Here is a 22,622-nt window from a genome sequence, read left to right as displayed (position 1 = left end):
ATCTGAGTTCAGATTAAATGTATAGGATTTGTGCAATGATGTGATGGCTCACTTTCAAGGAAATAAAAAATCTGGAAGACTGTGAAATTGGCTTTATCATGTAGAAGTAGAATAAAATTTGCTGGTTTCTCTGTTGTCTCATGAGCCAGCTCTCAGGTAGTTCCAGGGCAACCAGTCTGTCTGAGTAAATTAGGATGCTAAGATTATTGCTGTTGCTATCAAACAAGTAAAGACAGAACAGAAAAGTATAAAGGACTAAGTAATTTAAGTGTATTTAAGTCAACAGGACTCCCATGAAATTCAGTCTAGAAAAGGGTTGCAAAACTGCAGTTCTAATAATTTGTGGCTCTTCACTGTTGGATGTGGATGCTGCCTTCAGGTTGCATAGAACCAAGACAGTGTCAGCATGATGGTGGCAATAAGAAAACCAGGTTTGGAAATTACTGCTTCAAGAGTTTCAGAAAGTATTAGGGACAAACTCTGACTGATATCAAATGGAGGATCATGGAAATCCCAGGTGGCTAGGAGAAGAGAAGCTGTTAATGTGTACTGTTGAAAGAAAGCCTGAGGTTGTATATATGATATTGGGAAAAAATATTAAGTAGACAATTTCTATAAGCATCTAAAGGAATAGTTAAAAGGGAACAGGCAACATACATTTCTCAAGAATAAACCATGGCAAAACAATGTAATTTGCTTCTTTAACTGAAAAGCTGGTAATAGATAAGTAGAAACTGTAGATGTAATATGTACCTTGTCCAAAGACTTCTCAGATGTTACTGTCCATGTGACATTCTTCTAAACCAACTAAGAAATATGACCAAGATGTAATCACCACGTGTTGGATTCATACGTGATTGGAATGATTTATGATCAATGTTTTGCTGTCATCCATGGACATTTCAAGCCATTCTTTTTAGCAGCCTATCCTGATCTGTTTTCATTTAATATTTATTTTTAATGGCTAAATAGAATTCGTGTTCACTTTTAAATATCAGTAATATGAAATTCAAAAAGGATAAATGTTTAACATTACATTTGAAAAGAAAATGTCAGAGACATGAATATAAGCATAATCTCCCTGTGCAGAATATTATAGAAAAATATCTGTGGAATTTTGCTGAATCACACTTTGCAGTCATTGATCATACTCCCAGGATATATCAACATCATTTTTTATTGGACAGGGAAGAGGGTTCTCATCACCAGGAATTACTTATGCTCGTGCAGCTTGATATCATGTACTTTGTCGGTGACTTAAAAGATCTAACCAAAGACAATCTAGAAGAAAATGCTACCAATGAAGAGTTTTAGAAAATGTGATGAGCAAAGAAAGAAGGAATTTTGTTTATTGAGATCTGCTGGAACAGTATGGTGGTTTTAGAAGAAGAATGGCAATCAGCTTTTTCTTATATCTTCTAGGCATAAGACAAAAAGCAGTGAATTTGCATACCAACAGAGGTTTACATTTAGATGTTGAAAAATAGATCTATTCAGTACAGGAAGGTTTTGAAATGCCTATTAGAGAGTTAACGGGATAATTGTCATCTGTCAGTAGTAACTGTGACACTTTAGGAATAAAGCTAGTTGCAAAAGTAGTAACATATTTTTATTCAAATCTGAAGTCAGCTTTTGATGCCCAGTTGACTTTTACACTACACTTGGCTTTCTCTCTTGATTAATTTCTTTGTCTCAGGTGCTTTTCCACCAAGGAAAACTGCAAGAGAGACACCACAGCGTGTAGGATCTATGCTATGTATGTGTTGTTTGTCCTGCTTCAAAGAGAAATTAACCTAAGCTTTAGAGCATCAGCTATTTCTGTTACCTACATCTGCCAATGGCTATTAAGCTAACATTAAAAGAAAGAAGAAACTAGCTGGAAAGACTACTCTACAATCACCAAAGTGCCAGAGAGAGAGACAAAACAACAAGGTAGGAGAATGTCAGTGCTAAAAGGAGAAGATATTTTTACAAATCTCAGTAGAAAATAAAATGTGTTTACTGGGTGTTTGTGGTTTAGAAAGCTTTTATTTCTTAGCACAAATAATACTAGGCTGTATGTCTTTATGTTTATGCTAAAATTAAATAGATAAAATCCAAAATGGATACATTAGTTGTTATTAGTTTTCATCATCAGTAAATGTCATTAGTTCATTTTTGGCCACATTTTTCTTGATTAAAAGATGTTTTCCAAAGTGAATTGTTGGGATAGCCTTGCTACAAAGTAATTTCTCTCATGTGATAATATTGTTATGATCTTGTTACAAAGAACATGTTTTTAATTACTGTAAGTCAGGGGTGTTCTTTATATGAGTTCTCAAGCTGCAAACTGAACTTAAACAGTACATCCCCTATGTAAAACTGAAGGCCTGATTACCAAATTTTCTTCATTGGCAGTGATTATAAAATGACTGTTTCCATCGTGTGCATACATTTTTAGTATTAAGAAATATGTTTTGCCTTTAAAAAGAATGCTTTTTTCTTGACCTGAGGAGAATGAGGTTGATTTTTGGCAGCAGGATGTGAAATATGTTTTCAAATAATCTATTTATAAAATTTCTTTATGTGGTTTGGAAAATAAACATATTTATTTAGGATAGTTCCTTTTGTTAGGTAAATGTCCCTGTAAATGCATTTTCTCTGTTCTGAATAAGTGCCAAATGCTTAGAGTATTTTAAGCACTTGAATCTAAAAAAACTAAAATTAAAAATAGCTGAATTTCCACTAAGTGCTCCAACATGCAGCTAAATAGAAGGCAATTTTCTCGTATGAAACCTGACCCTATTCACATTTTCTCGTGTTTGTTTGTTTTTCAGTTGAATGGGAGAAATGTGAGCACTCTGTTCATTATACTGTTTTAGTAGTGTAAAAGTGGGGTCTACTGATGTGATAAAGTATGAAATCAGACACCAGATTCTGAAGCTGAAGGAGGCCGCACTGGAGCTGGGTCATATATGGGAAAAACAGGAGACGTGATAAAGAAATCCGAGTTTGTCTGCATGTACTGCGTGAGATGTCCTGTGTATTTTAGCATGAAATCCTGTACCTGTGTATTTGGATGGAGAATATATACAAATTATGGGAGAAAAAATAGGACTAAAATTTGGGTATTTTCTTATTTTTAACTGGTCTGTGTTTTAAATAATTCAGATTTGGGGCTTGCATGCTGAATCAAAATAGAAGTATTTCCATGCTTTTTTCATACAATTGCATTCAAATGATAGCTAAAAGCCTAGTAGGATACAGACAATGGGACTGTGATAGGCATGTGCTTTAATCTAGACTTATGTCCATCTGTATATCTCAGAAAGTCTGCTTAGTGGTTTCCTATTTTACTTCTGGGCTCCTTAAGTAGTTACATGTGATTGCACCAGACAAATGGTGCCTCTGAAAAAATGATGAATGTTTAGATGCACTCACCTGATCAGTCTTTGCAGAAAAATGCATTGGGTTGTACAGATCTCTGCAAGGGAAGGATGAGTGCTTGTAGACCCATTCCTAAATTCTCACTCTGCCTAATTAGGAGCAGGTCTTTGAATCAAGCTTCCTCCATCTCAGAAACTGTGTCATGTTGTTGGGTATTCAGTCACTTAGTCTTGAAACTGTTTCTTAAATAATGCCATTTTTGCAGGAGCAAGAACCAGAACGTTAACTCTCTTGCCTGTCACATACTGAAGTATAGTGAAAGTCATGCCTTTATTATTCAGTGATTATTTAGACTAAGTCAATGGGCAAATAGGTAGGAGATTAAGTTGTCCTATTCCACTCCACCTTGCAATACTGAACATAAGAGAAATTCCCTTTTATCAGCTTGCATCTCATTCAGGCTCAAAATGAGAAGTGACGTTAGGTGAGTGAATGAAGAAGTTGGGTAACTGGCTGAGCAGCCAAACCATGGAGCTATACAATAGGAATTTGGGTTGCATTCAAGTTTCTCTTGCATTGCCTAACAAACTGGTAGTGCTAACTTTGGAGCCTACCCTCCTTAGAGGAAGTGTGTTCATCCATTATTCCTAAAGTTAATATGTAACAAACTTTGAGAAGTGTAATCAAGGCTCTGTCTTCTGTTAGTCCCATTCTTAGGTAAATGAACTTTCCTTTGGATTATGTAGTGAATGTCATATGCCTAAAATACTGCCAAGAGCTCCACTGGATATCTAAGCTGGGTGTAGCTTATTTTGTAGTTTTATCTCTGGGGAAACTCTTTTTTGCTTTGTTTTTCTTTGCTAACAACAGACTGTACTGAATGTTTGAATGGGAAGATGCATGTCTTTGTTCCTCCAATAAACAGCTGAAATGTTTTTAAGCTAACTAGTAAACTGTTGTAATATGATTGCCTTTCATGAAAGCACTTATTTCTGCATTTGTTGATTGACTTCTGATCTCCACTGGAAAATGTATTAATGATAGTGTTTGCTGCTGTTGGCTACTTATGACCTGTTTTCTCATATTTTCTTTTCCAGGAGGAGGCTGCATGTCTTAATAGAGAAGATCATTTCTAATTCTGCTGGTATTTTAACTACTGCTAGAAGTCTGCTGCAGCATCAGTCATAATCTTCCATTAATGGTCATCATCAAATGATGGAATGATGAAAGCACTGGGGTCTACAAGTGTTGTTCAGTACTTAATGTAACAACAAAAACCCCAAGGAACAGCTAGTGTATTTCACCAAGGTTACTCACAGGCTTATTTGGGTAAATGCCAAGTCGGTACTGTCAGTTCAGAAACTCCAGATGGAGCATGTTTGATACATGTAGAATATGCAATTAAGAAGCCTCTATAGTCGTGCAGTTTTTCAACATAAATTTTGATCCATGGGAGGACTTGGAGGATACCCATCTGTCTCTGGGATTTGAGCCCGTAATGTTAACTATGAAATCTAAATCTACACCAGTTTAGTATTGCTTCTCATGCTTTTTTTTTTTTTTTTTTTTTATGTCCCAGTCCAATATTTGTCACTATTGTGTGCCCATGAATTGTTGCATTGAGTTGAGAATTCTTATATATAAAAATGTTTCTATGTTTAAACTCTTGTGTGGTTAGAATGCAGAATATTGTTTTCTTTGCTAGGGGATTTAGAAAACAAAATATGAGCTCGGAAAGTAGAGAATACTCCTTCAAAGAACTGCAAGGCACCAGCTACAATCTTCATCTTAAACATGACTACACTAACGTAGATGTACTCTATGTAATGTACTCTATACAGCATGGAGTAAATTAATCTTAGATATACTGCAAAGTTGAAGATAAATGTTCCTTTAGGTTCCTTGACTAAGTCTGATGTGTTTCCCAGAGTGCAGGGTTTTCTGTAGTCATTATAGTGTAGCATCATGTAGCTCTGTAATCTCCTATAAATTCTATGAGATACTGTAATCAGAGAAAGGTAGCTTTCTCTGCTGTGACTAAACAATAAGTACAACTATTTTCAGACTTTTTTCAACATTATCACGTTATTGTATCTTCTGGTTGCATTATTATTAATGTCATTTTATCACTAACCAGGCTAGATGTAAATCAATTCAGGTGTTACCAACAGATGACTGAACCTACCAAAACCTTATCTGGCTTTCAGTTTTAGCACTTAGCACTCTGTGTTGGTGCAGGCCCCAGTCAGGTATGCAGTGTGAAAACAAGTTCTGTTTCACACACCCAAGACTCCAGAAGTTGGCGGTACTCTAAATTTCTAGAGATTGTCTTCCTATTACTTACAGGACTCTTAATATCTACTCAACAGACAGAGACTATAGATGAGGCCTCTGTTGTCACACTCGTGGAAAGAAGAGAAGGACCTGCCGAGAATGACTTCTTTTTGTCTGACAACCTAATGGTTGACTTGTTTAATCAAGAATTAGTGGTTAAAATCTGTCTCATTCCCAGGAGAGACTGCAGAAATCTTGGGAGGTAAGCACCTCTTATTTCAAGTGAAGTCTCACAGGTAGCATACTATGTGGAAAAAATAGATGGATCCCTCCTCCTCAATTTGAAATAAGAGAGTGAGCCATATTCAGAACAGTGAAAACTTTGTCTCTGGATTTTTGATTCTGTTTCCCTGTGTGGAAACTTTAGCATTTTACTTCATGTGGTCATATTCCCTTTTTTATGTTACTGTGAGCAAGCAAGTTGCATGACATTTTGTTCAGATAGTGTTAGTAGGGAAAAATGAAGATTGTACATGGAAGGAAATAACCTTCATTGTGTTTTTTTGCTTTTTTTGTTTTTTTTTATCTTCTTCTTTTGTTTAACATACTGCCCTGCTCCAAGAGTTATTTATTGTTTTTCACTAGAGAAGCAATGATAAGTCCAGAACTACTGCAGTTCAAATGTTTGGTTAATCCACAAGATGTCTGCCTTAGCACATCTGCCACCATGATATATTTTCTAATTGCCTCTTGCAGATAACCACGTAATACATCTTTGTATTTTAAAAATGCCTGTCCTCTTCAAAGTTAAAAGGGATGAATCAATATGACTTGTCTGTTTCAAAAATATTACATAGGAAATATAATTTTCTATAATAATAGTGTTGTCAATGAACATCTTGGAGATATCTTTGAGTTCTTTGACCAAGCCTTATAAGAAACTGTAGTCAATGGGGCATGAGACTTTTGCCAGTTTGACATACAAATGAGGTGATGCATTCATAGTGACTAACTAACCATGCATTCAGTCTTAGTTTAGGAAATTTAAATTATCTGACCAAGTTAACCTGAGCCAGGTTGAAAGAGATTTACAAGCCCAATACTTCATATATGGAAATAAAAAATAAGTAGTACACAATATAGAAGGAAAAAAACCCCAAACCTTGACATTTCTTGTAACAAAAGAGCTCAGAAAAAAGAAGTGAAACTGTGTGGTCGGACTTATTTAAATGTTTCCTCATGTAGAGAACAATTGTCTCTAATCTCTTCATACAAAAGACAGATTATGCTAGAAACAGATTTTATTCTTGCAGTATAACTGTGAAGTTGAATCTGATGCTTTCATCTTGTTAGCCGAAGTTCTGCAACACTTTAGCCAGAGAACATTTCCTCTTTAGTGTCAGAATGGTAGTCGATTATAGGTTTGAAGTTATTAGACGGGAATAATAGGAAGCACCACTGAACAATAATGACCCTACATTCTTCAGGTCATATTGCTTGAGCAGGCATGGATGAACTTCTGTTTCCTTCTAAATAGGCATAGGTAACGTTTGACGTGAATTTGAAGATGACTGGATTTTCATTTATTTCAAGGAAACTCTCCAAAAGAATAGCATGCACCAAAACAAGAAGAATTGAAAGAAAGGGCTTGAGGAAAGAATGAGAGGAAAGAGAGAAATAGAAGAATGTACAGAAGAGGATAAATCCCAAGATTAAATACACTAACTATGCTAACCTTACTTTGTTTTTAGCTCTAGCACAAATTTTTATATAGCTTTCATGTAGAAAATTAATCTGAAAAGAGTTATAAGCCTCAAATTGCCCTAAATGTAGGAATCCCATCCAGTTTTGAAAATTCATTTGTCACATATTTATCATATTCCCAAGTTTTCTGAGTTTTCTCCAGCATTCCTTGAATCAGTGTTAATATCATCCAACACCCACAAAAGTTTGTTACCTCATCATTAAGCCTGTTGATCTGCTGTTTTGTCTCTTCTGCTTTGATGACAAGCACAGCAGCACCAATTTCGGCCTCTGAAAATAATTCAAATGCATATAAATGACAAAAGTATCATGATTTGAAAACAGCAATGCTATTCTTGCACTTCTCCAATGCTTTAAACTTAAACTGAGTTCACACTTGGATAGAATGAAAATAAAATATTATGTTTAATGTTCAGTGCATAATGTGTAAGAAAATTGTGATGAATAAATTTTGTACTGCTCTCTTCAGTCTGAACTGAAGGGAATGAAAATGACAGCCATGGTGCCAACCATATGACATGTCATCTGTTTCTAAAAATCCCAGATATAATTAAACATCCATTATTTTTTTTTCTGTTGGGCTTTAAGAGGATCAAAATGTGTCCTAATAGCATCCGTGCAAAAGGAACATAACTATGTACTTGGACTGTTTACTTGTAAAAGAGAGGATGTTTGAAACAGTCTGAATTGCACTAATTGTGTCACTTCAGCATCAGTCCACTGGTCCCTCCCCTCTGTCTCTTTATTCCTCTTTTTTTTTTTCTTTCCACGTTGACATGCTCTGTTCCTCTGTGGTGCTGTTTAATCAACCTTTTCAGAGTGTAGGTCATTTAAGACTTCCTAAAACCTCTTGCTATTCAAGGTTTTCACTCTTTTACTTCTAAAAATCTATGTACTTTCATACTTCTCCACTTCTCAAAAATTGAGAGCCAAGTTTGCATATGGTTCTTTATGATTTTTTTTTTTTTTTTGGTATTAGAATGTTTTTATGTTGAAATTTGCCCTTTGTGTTTAGTACCTTCCAAGCCCAAAGGTTTGGGAGCATGAGGCTCCTGGCTGATCCTACAACGCTGCTAATAAAGTATAATGCATGAAAATACAGTACTCTTTGCAAGCTGTTTTATCATGACTGTCTTTTAGCAGGAAAAGAAGAAATGGGCTTCAGGACCCTGGTGTATTTTTCTACGGTACCCGTTGTGGTATTGAAATGTTACTGAAAGTAGGGATACATGTTAAACACATTTATGCCATTTCTGAGAACCAAAGAAACAAAGGGGAACAAAAAGCAATTATGAAAATTGTTTTCTCTAAAGAGTGATTTTTCTAGGCAAAACTTACCTCCAGTTGTAGGAGATAACCTGGATTCCTGCCTGAGCTGATCAGAGCTGAAGTCAAAGTTTTGGCTTTCCTCATTATGGTTTCCATCTTCAATCCCATCAACAATTCTGTTGAGAAAAATGGGAGTGATGGAGCAGTTTCATAATCATCACATTCATAATGATGTTGTCAAAATTACTCCTAAAGGGCACATTTTTAAGCAATGGTAAATTTTGCACAACACTGCTTTTAGAGAAAAGCAAAGCTATTATACTGATGTACCTTCTTGTGATTAAACTTACTGTTAGAGGAAGGAATGTGAGGCCAAATAGAATTAAATTGAAGTTTCAAAATTTTCATTACTTCTGCAGTATGTTCTGGGTCCTAACAAAACCTATATTGAATACAGTTTGCTTTTCATATCTAAAGTAATCTGTTGCTATTATTCTTCACAAACTAAAGATGCTTCCTTCACTATGCTCTTGGGAAGTTTAAACCTCTGTGCACATAACAGTCAGCCTCTTATATTAAGCTTACTTATGCAGAGCCCAAGCCTGAACATAATATATTTATGAAAGTATCTCTGTAAACCACAGTAAAAAATGTTGTTGCCATGCAAATAGCTATTCCCAAATTCAGTTAAAACTAACTAGCTCAGGCAGAGAAGTCTTGTTTGTAAACTGGGTATGGGAAGATGTGTAGACCAGCCTGCAATGTCCCAATTATATTGGTACTGGATCTAACTACTAGAAAAGGCATTTTTGTCAGTTATTTCTACTCATGCATTGCAGTTGACCTCCAATTTGCAGTGTTGAGAAATCCAAAGGAAAAAAATTGAAGCATTTTATACAATAAGTGCTGCATACTAAGAATAGAAAACTGGTATTGGATGGAGGAATCAATACACATTATTAAAAATATATAATTAGGAATACTTTTTGTTCTTATTTATCATAAATTGTGCTATAAAGGGAACAGTTTTAAAGTCAATGGAAGTGACTCAGAAAATTGCCAACTGACAGACCTGGAGCATCAATTTCTTGTTTTGTCCAGGCACAAGATTCAGAATTTGTCTTACAGTAGGCAGATGAGTTAAACAGTAATCTGGAAGGGCTAAAGAAGACAGTTCTTGGCCTCTTAGTCAGTAGTGATAACTTTGTGATGATGGAAATTAAACTTTCCATCTAATTAGGATATTATCAAGCAAACCTCTTGACTGGAAATATTTGGAGAAACAAAAACCAGACAATACAGAGATATCTGAAACATATTTGGCTTGAAAGACCCACATAACTTAGCGCTCTGTGCTTGTACCATATATTGTCCTTCTTGGCTCTTCATGGGGGTTTAGGGCTCTGTGTCATGTCTGAGTGTTCATGATGCTGGTTGGATGTTACTAGATTTCCTTATATAACCTTTCCTTAGATAACCTTATCCAGTCTCTGGGAGGAAATGAGACTCAAATGTGGTGCTTGAGCTGCTCTGGCCTATACTGTTATCTGCAGCTGAAAACCTGAATGATTACTTTGTTTGAAATTTGCTATAGCACCTATTTAATGTCATCTGGCCTCAGTGCTTCAAAAAGTAAATTTTAAAAACCGATATCCCTTTTGTAGAGATTTCTAATTATATAAAATGCTAACATTTTGACTGCCTTTAAAGCACACAGAAAAACCTACTCAGACGTGACTTAGAATTTATAGATGCTGTATTATTTAAAGTGTTTAAAGATTCAGACTAAGAAGAAACCATAGTAGCAAAAATAGCTAGTTCTGGACAGCCAAAAGACAGATGTGGGAAACATGTAATGGGCAAGATACTTATTCATATACAAGGAACTGGCTGTGGAGTGATGAAATCTAGTGAGTTGAAAACATGAGGGGACAAAAGTCACTGGTAAGTCTCACCCCTTTCTGAATAAGCTATTGTACAGCCCTGAATTTTCCTCTGAAGACACCTCCACTTGCAGAAGCCAAAATGTCAGAAAAGATTAACATGTGACCTCTTCTATCCAGTTCACCAGGGCTAGAGTGCACTCATCCATGTGGGTCTGAGGAGATTCAAATGCATAAATGCCTCCTCCTAGGACTGCCTTTATTATCACTTAGACTTTGTTCCTTTTGATGCTCTTCTTCATAAGTAGTACCCAAAAGTGAGTGGGAAGACTGTGACTGTATCTTAAAAGTTAGGATGCTGGCTTCAATTCCTTGCACCAAGAAGTATTCAGATAATGTACCCTGTCTCTGTGCTCTGTTAACTGTGGTGTACAAGGAAAGAACCTGAAGCACCAGTGAAGAGTTCTGGTTGCTTATTCTAGGGAACATCCACAGTGAAACAAATTTGTTAAGCAAAGTATGTTCTCCTGACAAAGTGTTGTTATACACCTCACAACTGTACTGACTGGACATTTCAACTAGAGTCTTGCTTTCCCCTTACACTGCTGTCCAACAGCAAAACAAAAGCAAGGATCTTAATTAAGGTCTTATTTTCTCTTTAATACTTAATAAGATATATTTAAGGGTCTTTTAAAAGTGGTTTAAATTGTCAATTTAAATGTTCTAATAATATAAACTGGTTCTGGAACATAATATTGAAAGTGTTTTAGCTGGAAAACAAAGTCTTAAAAACACATATGTCTTGGCCCAATTTTCCAGTCTAGTAATGGGATTATTCTGCAGTTATGAAATTATGAATGGAAATAGGATATAAGAATATATCTAAAAATACTTGTTTCACATTCACTTTTGCAGCCCTGGGTGCCAATGTCTGGCAGCATATGTTCAGAATAATAATGAGCAAGAATACATTTCGGTAGAAAATACGAAAGGTAGCTTTTCACAGGATTACCACTTGTTATGGAAATGATAATGACCTTTACTCATTGCTGACCTGAACCAAATTCATATGAGATCTACAAAAGAAATGAGAAAATATCCACTGTTCATTTCAGTTTTACTGGTGCAGAAGCTGGTTTTCCACACATTATCTTCCCAAAGATTTGTCATTATCTTGACAAAACTAAAATTGGTTTGTATCCTTCTTCTTGGACATGTAAAATACTTCAAATTATAGAAACCAAAACTTGAAGTGGAAGGTCAACTGCTGCAGCTCCTCATATGTGAAGAAGTTATTGTGTTTTCTATAAAGAACTGATCCCCAAAAATTTGGTTAATAATTAATTATTACATTGCAGCAATTTGGAAATAAGGTACATAAATCATCTTAAAACATACAAGTAAAAAATCAAAATGTTAAAAATTAGACACTAATAATACTGTAATAATACTATTACATGACTTCTTTATGTTAAAAGTCACAACAGATTTTCTCAACTTCATGTTTACTCTCTACATAACTTGTTTTATCTTGTTTCTTTTCTGTAATGTAAAAAACCCCCCTCTAAATATTTTCTAACATTGCTAGGCAATAGTTTTCTATTATAGTCCTCTACTCCAGTAATTTTTATATTTGCACTGCTATGCTGTATTATTATCTACTTGCTTTCTAAAATGCTGTCTCTCTGATGGACTTGGAATGTTTCATGGTGCTATTGTGGCAATGCATATTATTATAGATGGATAAAATCAGATTATTCAAACAGTCATTTTTGTAATTGCTCAATACTTTCCCTTTTTACTGGCAGAAATATTTTATTTTGCAATAAAGTCCTAAAGTCATAACATTCTGTGTATTGTGTAATAGTTCCTACAATAAGAGGACTTTTCCTTCTGTGTGGGATGAACAAAAGTATCAACTATTAAAGAAAAAGAAATATTTTATACTGTTATAATAATGATATTTTTAATAGGATTTACATGATAGAGAAGAAAATAACAATTTATGACTATTACCTTGGACTCAGGTCAGGTGGACCACTGGTGGTCAGTGCTGAAAGGTGTAACTTAAGGTTTTTCTCCTTCCTTCTGGAGTAGTAATGGAGCTCCATTTCATGCTTGGTTCTTGAGGGGTTTGAACTGCAGGCATGGATGGGTGAATGAAAGGGCACCGTGCTTGAGGTCAACTGCTTCAAGTTTCTTCCTAGGTGGCTTTTATTGCTTCCAGCCTTCTTCTGCTGAGAACAATTTGTGCTTCTTGTATGGACTGGTGAAAGGGTGTTACTCTCTTCTTCTCCCTCCTCATCCTCGTCTTCATCTTCCACAATTGAAGGGAGTCTCTTCTTTATATTTCCGTTTCCCTTGAGCTCTGTCTAAAATAGCAGATAATACATACTAGTGTAAAATTCAGAGCCTGACGTTGCAGAAACACAATTTCTTCTGTTGTTCATCCTAGAATAAATCCAAATCTAGCACAGCTTTCATTTCTCATTAGATATAGCTCTTTTGGAACTTTTCCATAGCTTCCCTCCCCAGCTATGGTTATATGCACATATGTGAGAAAAATACAAGCAAATTAAGGTCACTAGTGACATAGCCAGTGAACTCACTCCAATATGTTTTGTTACCAAAAGAGATTATATGACTAGTTTTTACAAGCCATATGCCAGATGTACACTTGAGTAGACAACTCTTGCTTTACTGAGGCATTATTTGTTTTGAATGTTACGGTCTCAGACTCCTGGTGGACCAAGGGAAAGAACTGAGGCTGGTAATTCATATAACTACACATTTTCATGTAGAATCACTTATAATCTATAAATAGCATTAACACCAGTTCAACTCAAGCCCAAATGTCCTCTGTATCCTTCTTAGTTGTTGTAATTGAAACCACTGTTGGGATAGTAGGTAGATTTTTCAGTTTATAAAAAGTCCCATTAATGCACCAGTGGTGCGACAGCGTCATCTTCAGAGCTGAGCATTGAAAAGTAGAGCTACATCTGTTTGGTTTTTTGTTTGTTTGTTTGTTTGGGTTTTTTTTGTTGTTGTGGTGGTGGTTTTTTTGTTTGTTTGGGGGTTTTTTTGTTGTTGTGGTTTTTTTGTTTTTGTTTTTTTTTTTTTTTAAATGCAATTTGAATGCTTAGTGTTGGAAACAAGGCAATTTAGAAGCAACATAGACCTTGGTTCTGTAGTTTATGTACTAATTAAAGCATGTTGTAAGAGAACAATATGTTTCTCTTTTATGGTAACAAAATACACCGGTCGAGTCCTGAGATATGCCAACATGGAGTTCACATCAGGATCAGGCCATAAATCAAAAATATTTCCATTTATTGACATGGTACAACTTACTGTATTTATTGGAAGTAGGTGAATGGACTAAGAAAGAATCAGGTTCCAGATCAAATTAGCAAATTCCACACATCTCAGTGAAGAGTACAGCCAAATGCAACTTCATGGCTTCAGAAAAGGTTGCTATTCAGTTTTTCAGGCTACTTCTCTTAATCAAACTTGATTAAGGCACTGTTAACTTTAGATAGAAAACCCCAGATGAACTTGTATAGTCAAATTTCACACATTCAGGCCAAGTAAGATTGAGTGGAAATGCAGATTTGGGGAGTTTATCCAAATGTTCTCAGCCCCTATTAGTATCTGTTTAAACATTTTGCAGCATGTGTTTAATTTTGCTGTGTTCCACAGCACACTTCCATTGAGTGAATTCTCTTCTCTTATACATTGACAGATTTAGTGAACTAAGTCCTTTCCATCTGAGATGTATGAAAGGGTAATAATTTAAAACAGTGGCAAAAGACCTGTCCATATAAAATATAACAGCCTTGTTGTCAACCATAATAGTAATCTGAAGGCTGTTATGATGATTAAATTGTACAGGACCTGGCACTGATGCAGCCTATACTCTACAGAGAATGAGCACTACCCATATTCAAAATTTTGGTTTAGGTAGCCATGTATTTAAAATGCAGGTGCCATATTAGGATAACCAAATCCAGCACGTGGAAGAAAAGATCATAAGCTGATACTCATAAAATGGACAGTGGCAGAACCATCTGCAGGATGCTATTTAAAGTCTCATTCTGAAACTACAGAAGTCAGTTGGGGTTTTTCCAGCTTTGCTCTGGCCATAACTGTGTGCATGTGTCAAAGTCAAGCTTGGCATATTTAAAATGTGACGTACCTGAGATAATGTAGACTTGTTTGATAATTTTGATATTACCTGAGAAAAACAAAACAAAAAAGGAGTAAATATGTGAATCTTCACAGAAGAGGCTTCCAAGAGCATACAAACATCTAAACCGAAACATTTATGTTGATACAAGAAAAGAATCTCATGATAAAACATCTGTATTAAACTAAATGGTGACAGAACACTCGAACTAAGGACACGCCTTGGAAATAGATGCTGTGAGAAAAAGAAACAAAAAGTTTTATTTTTATTAAAAAGATAGTTCCTGCAAAAATAACATTTTACTTTAAAAAAAGTTGGGACAGTTCTTTGAACCTGTGAATGAATGTAGATGGGTGAATGTATGCCTGGCAGGTTTCAGTGCTGGTTTGATGAAAACCCATGCAGGAACAGTGCTTTGATTTGGCCCTATCTCTTTGTACCTTTAGCTCCTGTGACAGCCTAGTCCTTACAGATGATCTAACTAACTGTAGCATCTCTGTGGAATTTTCAAAGGCAGTAATAGGACTGAAGCAAGTAGACCCAATATAATCCCAAGGGAGATACATATAACAGCTGTTCAAGACCATTATATTTTTCCTTCTTTGATTAAACAGAAAGCAATAGAAAAGGAAGAAATAAAAATCATGCAAGTTTAATGTGTAACTACTTCTAATAAAAGACATGGAAACTCCTGAGTGATATCTGTTAGGACCATTCTGTTGTTTATTTGAATGTCCACACCTTGACCACAGCCAAGTCTCTTGACAGCCTACATGCTGTATTAACAGGAAAATTTTAGTCTGCCCGGTAGAATTTTCAGAAGTGATTTTCAGCTTTCCTAAACCCATACATCAAGATAAAAAGTGCTTAACACCCATCAATTTTAAATTGGTAGCATTGGTTTATTTTTATTAAAACTCAAGAAGAAGTAAAGCCTTTCTGGAAGCCATTAGGATTTCAAGTTTGTTTGATAAAATTTTCATAATTCCTATATACATAAACTTTAGGCACAGATTTGGGGAAAAAAAAAAAAAAAAGTGTTGGTTTGGGATTTTTGTTTTGTTTTGTTTGTTTTCTTCTTCACAAGTCTTTCAGGTTAACCCGTAAACTATTTTGTAGTTTCTCATAGAAGTGAAGGTACTAGTAGTGGTATAAAATACAAATACACAATATTTAAGTTTGTGTAAGCAGAAACCCTACTCCAAAACAACCAAGCCAGTCACAGGTGTATCAATAAATTTAGCAATAACACTCTAATAACTGCTAAACAGAACAACTGCAATAATTAGGCTATGTAAATAAAACTACTGCTGTGTTCTTCATGCATAAGATAAAATAGTAGATAATATTAGCAGAGAATGATATCTGAGATACTGAAATATCCTGGCTTGCACTATAATCTATGCCAACTGAAGAGACACCATCTCCTTCAAGATTCAGGAGAACAGGAAACTGGAAATGTACTAAAATATTTAAGTACTAATGGCCCACTTTGCACATATGTTTAACAAGATTAATTTACAAGAGTGCCCAGAATTTTGGGGCATCAATTTGCTTGGTTTCTAGTCACAGGTGCAGTATGAATGTTAAATAGCAGCCTTAATTAAAACTCCAGGGTAATCTCAAATATTAGCAACTTCACAAAAAAGATCTGAGAAAGTATGGATTTGCCCATTGAAGGCTTTAGAAGTGACTTGTCAGTTGTAGTTTGTAACGTGGGTGAAGATTTCTCACGGTTTTTGTTTTGTTTTGTTTTTCCTGAGCACATGTGTTAATCCTGATTGTACATCTTGAAAACAGAGACAAAGAAAATATTATATGTGTGTCTCCTAGATGTTCTGGTTGCATTTCCCACAGCCCTGCTGGGGTCTTTCAGCTGGGCTGGGCTTTCAGCTCCATGACCAGTTGGCAGCACTGTTCCCGGTCTGCAGGACCTCTCTGCTGCCCATCAACACAGCATCCACAGCCACCCACCCATTCATCCTTCTCCACTCAGCATTACCCTTGCTGGTCACTGCAGCAGTGAGAGGCAGCACTTTGTAGCCTTATGACCTTACCAAGAAAAAGATGAAGGGATTTTTGAAGGCAGGTTGCTTTTTGCAAGGAAGGGATGGAGTGTTCACAGCTGGAAGGGTAGAAGGGATGGAGGAAAGGTATGAACAGGGAGCATGTGACATGAGAAAGTACTCATCAGACTTCTTCCATTTCCCCAAACTGACCCCTTTAATTCACTGGGGACAATTTCAGTCTGGATAAACTGAGATTTTTAGATAAACTCTGAACCTAGAAACTATGTTTTCTATAGCTCAGAACCCACAGTAAATAGTGTTGTAATTGCTTCTGTATGAATACACTGCAGCCATATTTTTTGCTTGTAACTTTGAACACCACATCTTGCATACATAAAACAGGGGCCTGGACTTTATGGCTTGGTACTTGAAAGCTAGTAAAAGAAACTATAATTATTCTGTGACCAGAGAGAATTCTCAAGAGTTTTGCTTTTGAACCTCCTCCAGCAACTCCACTCTCTTTCTCTCTCTCTCTCTCTCTCTCTCTGCAAAAATACCGTTCTCAAAAAGAAAAGGAAAGATGAACAAGAACATTGACAACGCCAGTCAAAGGGCAGTAAATTTGAAGACCTCACCATGCACATAGCTTTAGCTCTGTCAAAATGTAGTATCAAAGTAAATAATTATGAGATGCTCTCCTAGCTTCTGATCTACTAAAATATTTTATTTAGAGCAACACAGTGGTGTAGCTTCTATAAAATGGTTTGTTTTCTTACACAAAAAGAAAGAAGATACAAAATAGCTCACATGCTGGTCTTTTTAAAAGAAGTACAACTCTTAAAGAATAAGGGCTGCTGAAAGAAAAACAGGTATTTCCCCTGCTATGCATTGGGAAAAGAACCAGAAAGACTGATGTTAGTATGTTATTGAGTTATGTGAAATACTGTCAAAGAGTCTAATTCAATTTTAATTTCAGCTCTGGTGTCTCTTTATGTCTCGTGAAACCAGCTATTAAATTTAGTTTCACAAGACAAAACAATAATAGATACCAAAAGCAGATTCATGTTGAATTCTTCTATCTCAAATCTATAATCTTGTAATGGTTTAATATGTTAATATATAGATGTTAAAAATTCAGTAATATTTATCATTGCTTATTATAAGCACAAAAAGAACATTCCCCTATCTGAAAACACTGGTGGTTTGCTGTCAAAAACCAGTGATCTGAAGATTTTTCCAGGATCAAGAGAGAGCAGTCTTTAACAGAAGAATCTGTACCAGGAATTGTGGCCAAACCAGTTCATTAGCTGTAAAATAATTCAAGATTAATTCCAATGATAAAACCCTAAAAAGAGAAATATAGAGATACAATTAAACTTGAGATTAATACATTAAATGTCCAGGTAAGTAAATTTGCATTTTGCAGCTCCAAAGAATGTTTTTATTGGCCTAATTCCTGTTGCCTTCACAGGAAATAGGAACAAAAGTAGAAACATATTTTTACTGATTTGCTTTTAAGTCTTGAGTCCTAAAATATGTGAATAATTCTTTGTATCTGAAGAGTCAAAAGAATAAAATACAGTTTCAGGAAAAGATTTGAAATCAAACTCGATTATTAATGTTCTTAGTCAACATTTAGAAACAGGAAAAAACCATTTAGGAGCGTTGGCAGTGTGGGGGAAATAAGCAACACATGCCATATATTTCTATTCTTTGCAAATTTGTTGTATGGTAATGGAAAAGATACAAGTACATAACAAGGGATTATTGTACCACTGAAAGCTTAATGCTTCACATGTGTTCAGGCCTCGGTTTTCCATAACCAGAAATTTTTCAATGAAATATCACAAATCCTTTAAATCACAAAGGACTCGATCAGTCACAAAGAGTTTATCAGGTTAGATATAATTGTTTTATATCTACATCTACTGAGCAATTTACCTTTTTTTTTTTCTTTTTCCTCCCCCCCCCCCCCCCTATATTTTCTCAGGTTTATTCTTATTTCTTCGGCTTGCTTAACAAACAGATAAAGAAAATGTATTTTGTGGAAGCAGATGTTTTCAGCATTCTCTGATCTCACTTACAGTATATATTTCATTAGCAGCAAAAGTTGAACAGCAGATCTATCACCAGTATTTTATTCTAGGTGACCAATAACTGTGAATTGACATGAGCTCTGCAATCTTCTGTTAAGTCATTATCCTATATCATGCCTATCTTTTGAATAAATTATTGTAGCTTGTGAAGTTAGGACGAATGTTCAGTAATTAGCTGGTTGTGGCTAGCTTTGGATGTTTTTTTGAAAACAAACACTTTATTGAATTCAAATTTCTTACATGAGCTTTTATATTTAGTATTAAAAGTTTACTTTTTATATATTTCTTTAAAACCTGTGTGTTAATTTCACTGCACTCAAACATTTTCAATCATACTTTGATTGTTTTGTTTACAATACAGGATCTGTTGCAATTTCTGTTAAAAAGGTGCCACAGAAACAAACCCAAACCTCTCTGTCACTTGAGCCAAATCAAGGATCGAATAAATGGTGAATGTGAATGTTATAATTTGTCATTTTTACTTCTATATTCTTACCTACCTCTCCCCCACCCCAAAAAAGAGAAGAAAGTAGGGTCACAGACTGCTCTGAACATACATTTTTCATAGCAAACATGTGCCAATAAGAATTAAAAAAAAAAAAAAAATTAAGGAAAAGACTGTCCATAATGTCAAAAGACAAAAGGAGGAATTGTTAAAATAGACAATAGACCTGGTACTGACTTCACATTGGTCTTGCAGGTTGCATTTTTGGAAAAGCTTGCAGATTACTACTGATAAAATAGTGGAGACAATTTTTTCATATTCCTATAGTTTGTTCACAGTCATGAAAAGATTTACTTAATATTAATAGAAATGACAATGAATGCTAATAGCTTTCAGGGCAATAAAACTTATCTTAACTTCATACAACTCTAAGATTTCAGAGAGTCATAAATATTTGCAGGACAGGCCCTGTGGATTGATATCCAATTACACTTCTCAACTGGAGGCTATAGATACTGTGGAAGAGTTGCTCTAAAGCGTGTATTATTAGCTTTATCTTTAAATGAAACTCCACACTACTTCTTATGTAAATATGTTTATGTAACTTCAGAGAGGCTATTAAAAAGAGAAGAGGAAGGCAATGAATTGGATCTTGAAAAATATTCTCCCATTGAGTTTTATTACCTGCCAGTTGCCTACTTTCAAGCATCCCCAGTGTTGCCCAGCTGTTTTGCTAGCACTCAGAGGCCGAATCAATGGGATGAGTATTAATAAGAAGTGACTCAGTGAGGACAGGAACATGTCTATGGAAAATCTGTAAGAAAGTCAAGCTTTATCTGGCTTTCAGGGTAAACCTTACAAAGAAGAAAGCAGGGACAAGCATAACCTGTTTCCTTATTTTAAAATCTATTGGGGTTTTTTTCCTCAGAAACATTGCTTCTAAATAACGAATATTTTGCTTTTTGGGTGACAACTTGATCAGTAGATTACTCTCTAGTCAATTCTCCCAGAAGGAAGAAAAGTGCAAATTGAGCACACATTTGGCCCCTAGACATATTCAGAGCTAAAACTTTGGGGAAGACAGCAAACATACAGTAACTGTGAAAATGATTCACATAATTTCACCTCAGGGCAAGAAGCCATGTCCTGACATGTGAAGATGTCAGCAGAAGTCTAAGTATATAACATTATTAAGTAAGAGAGCCATCATAATTTCCTTCCCCTGAGATGCAATTTGTGTTTTCTATATACGTATAATACAGAAAAGCTGAGCGCATAGCTTTTTGGAGCTCTTGGAAGCTTTGTTACTCAAGAAGGTCTGCATGGGTTAGAAACTAAGACACCGTGGACTCAATAAGTGAAAAAAATTGCTTCAGTTTTCAAAGTACTGTGATATAAAACCAAACACAGTGTCAGAGAAATCCAGTAACAATCTTGCTGAAAGGAATGAACATAGTGTGATTATCAATGGTGCCTGTCCCTGAACATTTACTATGTATGTAGTATATATATGTATATACTGTATGTATATATTTACTACTACAATCATGTTATTATTTATTACAACACTGAAAAAGTGATCTATATGTCTTAGGTAGGAACTGCATTTTCAGCAGAACTCTAGTTACACTTATGTAGGAAGGTTCTGTAGCTCTGGTTTTACTGAGTGAAGTTATAGATTATTAAAAATAAAATTATTCTGATATATTTGGTTTTATATCAGTAAAATCTTAGACTGAATTTTTACATAAATTATTTTTGTTTTTAATTTTTATATGCTTTCATATCTTTGAGCAGAAGGGTGGGTCTAGATGATCTTCAGAGGTCCCTTCCAAACTCAGCTATTCTACTATTCTATGATGTTTAAAAAAGTTGTACTAAAATGTTACCAGCTCAGTAAAATTGAGAACACATACTTGCATTCATGTAGAATGCCAACTTGATACACAAATTCAATGATTATAGGCAGTTTGCTTAAAGATTACTTAATATTTAATTTCACACATTTCAGTACATATCCTGAGGTTATGATGACTCTGCAAGTGATATAGTAACTTTACCATATAAGCTAGTCTGACATGCTCATTACATCTCAAGGTAGTCTGTGCCTCCAGAACCATTGTTCTTATAGAAGAAATTGTGGTAAGTATTACAATTTCCTTCATAAATTAGTCTTTACACAGAATAATAAAAGGATGGGTTACTGTAAGAATGCTTCTAAATTTAAGGCCACTATCTGATCACTACTTTATCAATGCAAAATAAAATCCACCCTCTAATTCATATTTTAAGATTAAAATATATTAAGATTAATTTCATTTTCCATATTTTTCCACCGTAGAACCAAAAAAAAATAATATTGTAAAAATTACATTAGCATATTTCCTAAGACACAGTGAAGAACATTGGAAAAAGTTATTATCTAGCATCCCTGTGTAATTAAAACAGAAATATGTTAGATTCCAAGGCAATACTCTCTGAAAGCCAGGAGCTTTTCCTGGCTAAAATTCTGACACAGTGTTTTATACCCTCCTCATACCACAGTCTAAAAACATCAATAAGCTGCTTTGCTAGCCTGGATTTTTTTACAACATGTAACCCTCTGGTTAAGCTTTATAATCTGATGCAGAATGCAATAATCCCAGGAACTGAAATGAATGAGAATGGAGAGTGTTCAAACGAACTCAAAAGCTAAAATTAGAAGCAAAATTTTGTCACTTATTTAAATATTTTAATTCTAGTTACAGTGAAAATTGTTTGCATTTGTCAAGAAATTGCTAAGGTCCAACTGTGAAAATCCTAATTATATACATGTATTATATAATCTTGTTATAAATAGCGTGTGACTAGTAATCATAATTCCTGTCTCCTAACACATTCATAAAAGTAAGAGAGTGATCACAGGGGTATGAATTCTGGGATGGGTCACATGTATGTAACATATTTCCAGACAAAACTGAATGGGTTATTTTCCTCCCTTTTGGCGTCTTTCACATTTCATGGGATTCATCCTTACAGCCAACTGTCTATTTGTTTTAGGTGTAAAATGGAAAACAATTGTGAAAACTCAAGAATTAATGAAAAAGCTATTAATGGATAAGATCAATAAAAGTTGTGATGGGATGCATATTCTAACTGGAAAATGACACAAATCAGAAGAATAAACTATAAGAGAGACAAAACCAGACAGTATAGGGGGCTGTGTGGTGTTATTTTGAAAAATATTAGAATGACTGAAGGCTACAGAAATGAAACAGGAGCATACCAGCAAAAAAAAATAAAAATCTTCAGGTAAAGATACTAGGAAAGAAAATGAAAAGACCACCAAGC

General features: G+C 35.0%; 1 protein-coding gene across 2 annotated transcripts in view; it reads right to left on the bottom strand.

Moving 5' to 3' along the window:
- Positions 1-22,622, bottom strand: part of KCNH8 (potassium voltage-gated channel subfamily H member 8) — a 200,047-nt gene that overhangs the window by 6,118 nt on the left and 171,307 nt on the right. For both annotated transcript variants that reach the window (XM_074900508.1, XM_074900509.1), the window contains 4 exons: positions 14,752-14,790; positions 12,573-12,928; positions 8,743-8,849; positions 7,598-7,674 (listed from right to left, as the gene is read on the bottom strand). In XM_074900508.1, coding sequence (XP_074756609.1) covers positions 7,598-7,674; positions 8,743-8,849; positions 12,573-12,928; positions 14,752-14,790 — 579 coding nt within the window. The remainder of the gene's footprint in view (positions 1-7,597; positions 7,675-8,742; positions 8,850-12,572; positions 12,929-14,751; positions 14,791-22,622) is intronic.

This window comes from Athene noctua, chromosome 2 (genome assembly GCF_965140245.1).
Source record: "Athene noctua chromosome 2, bAthNoc1.hap1.1, whole genome shotgun sequence".
Classification (NCBI taxonomy): Eukaryota; Metazoa; Chordata; class Aves; order Strigiformes; family Strigidae; genus Athene; species Athene noctua.
This window is presented reverse-complemented; position numbering and strand designations above follow the sequence as displayed.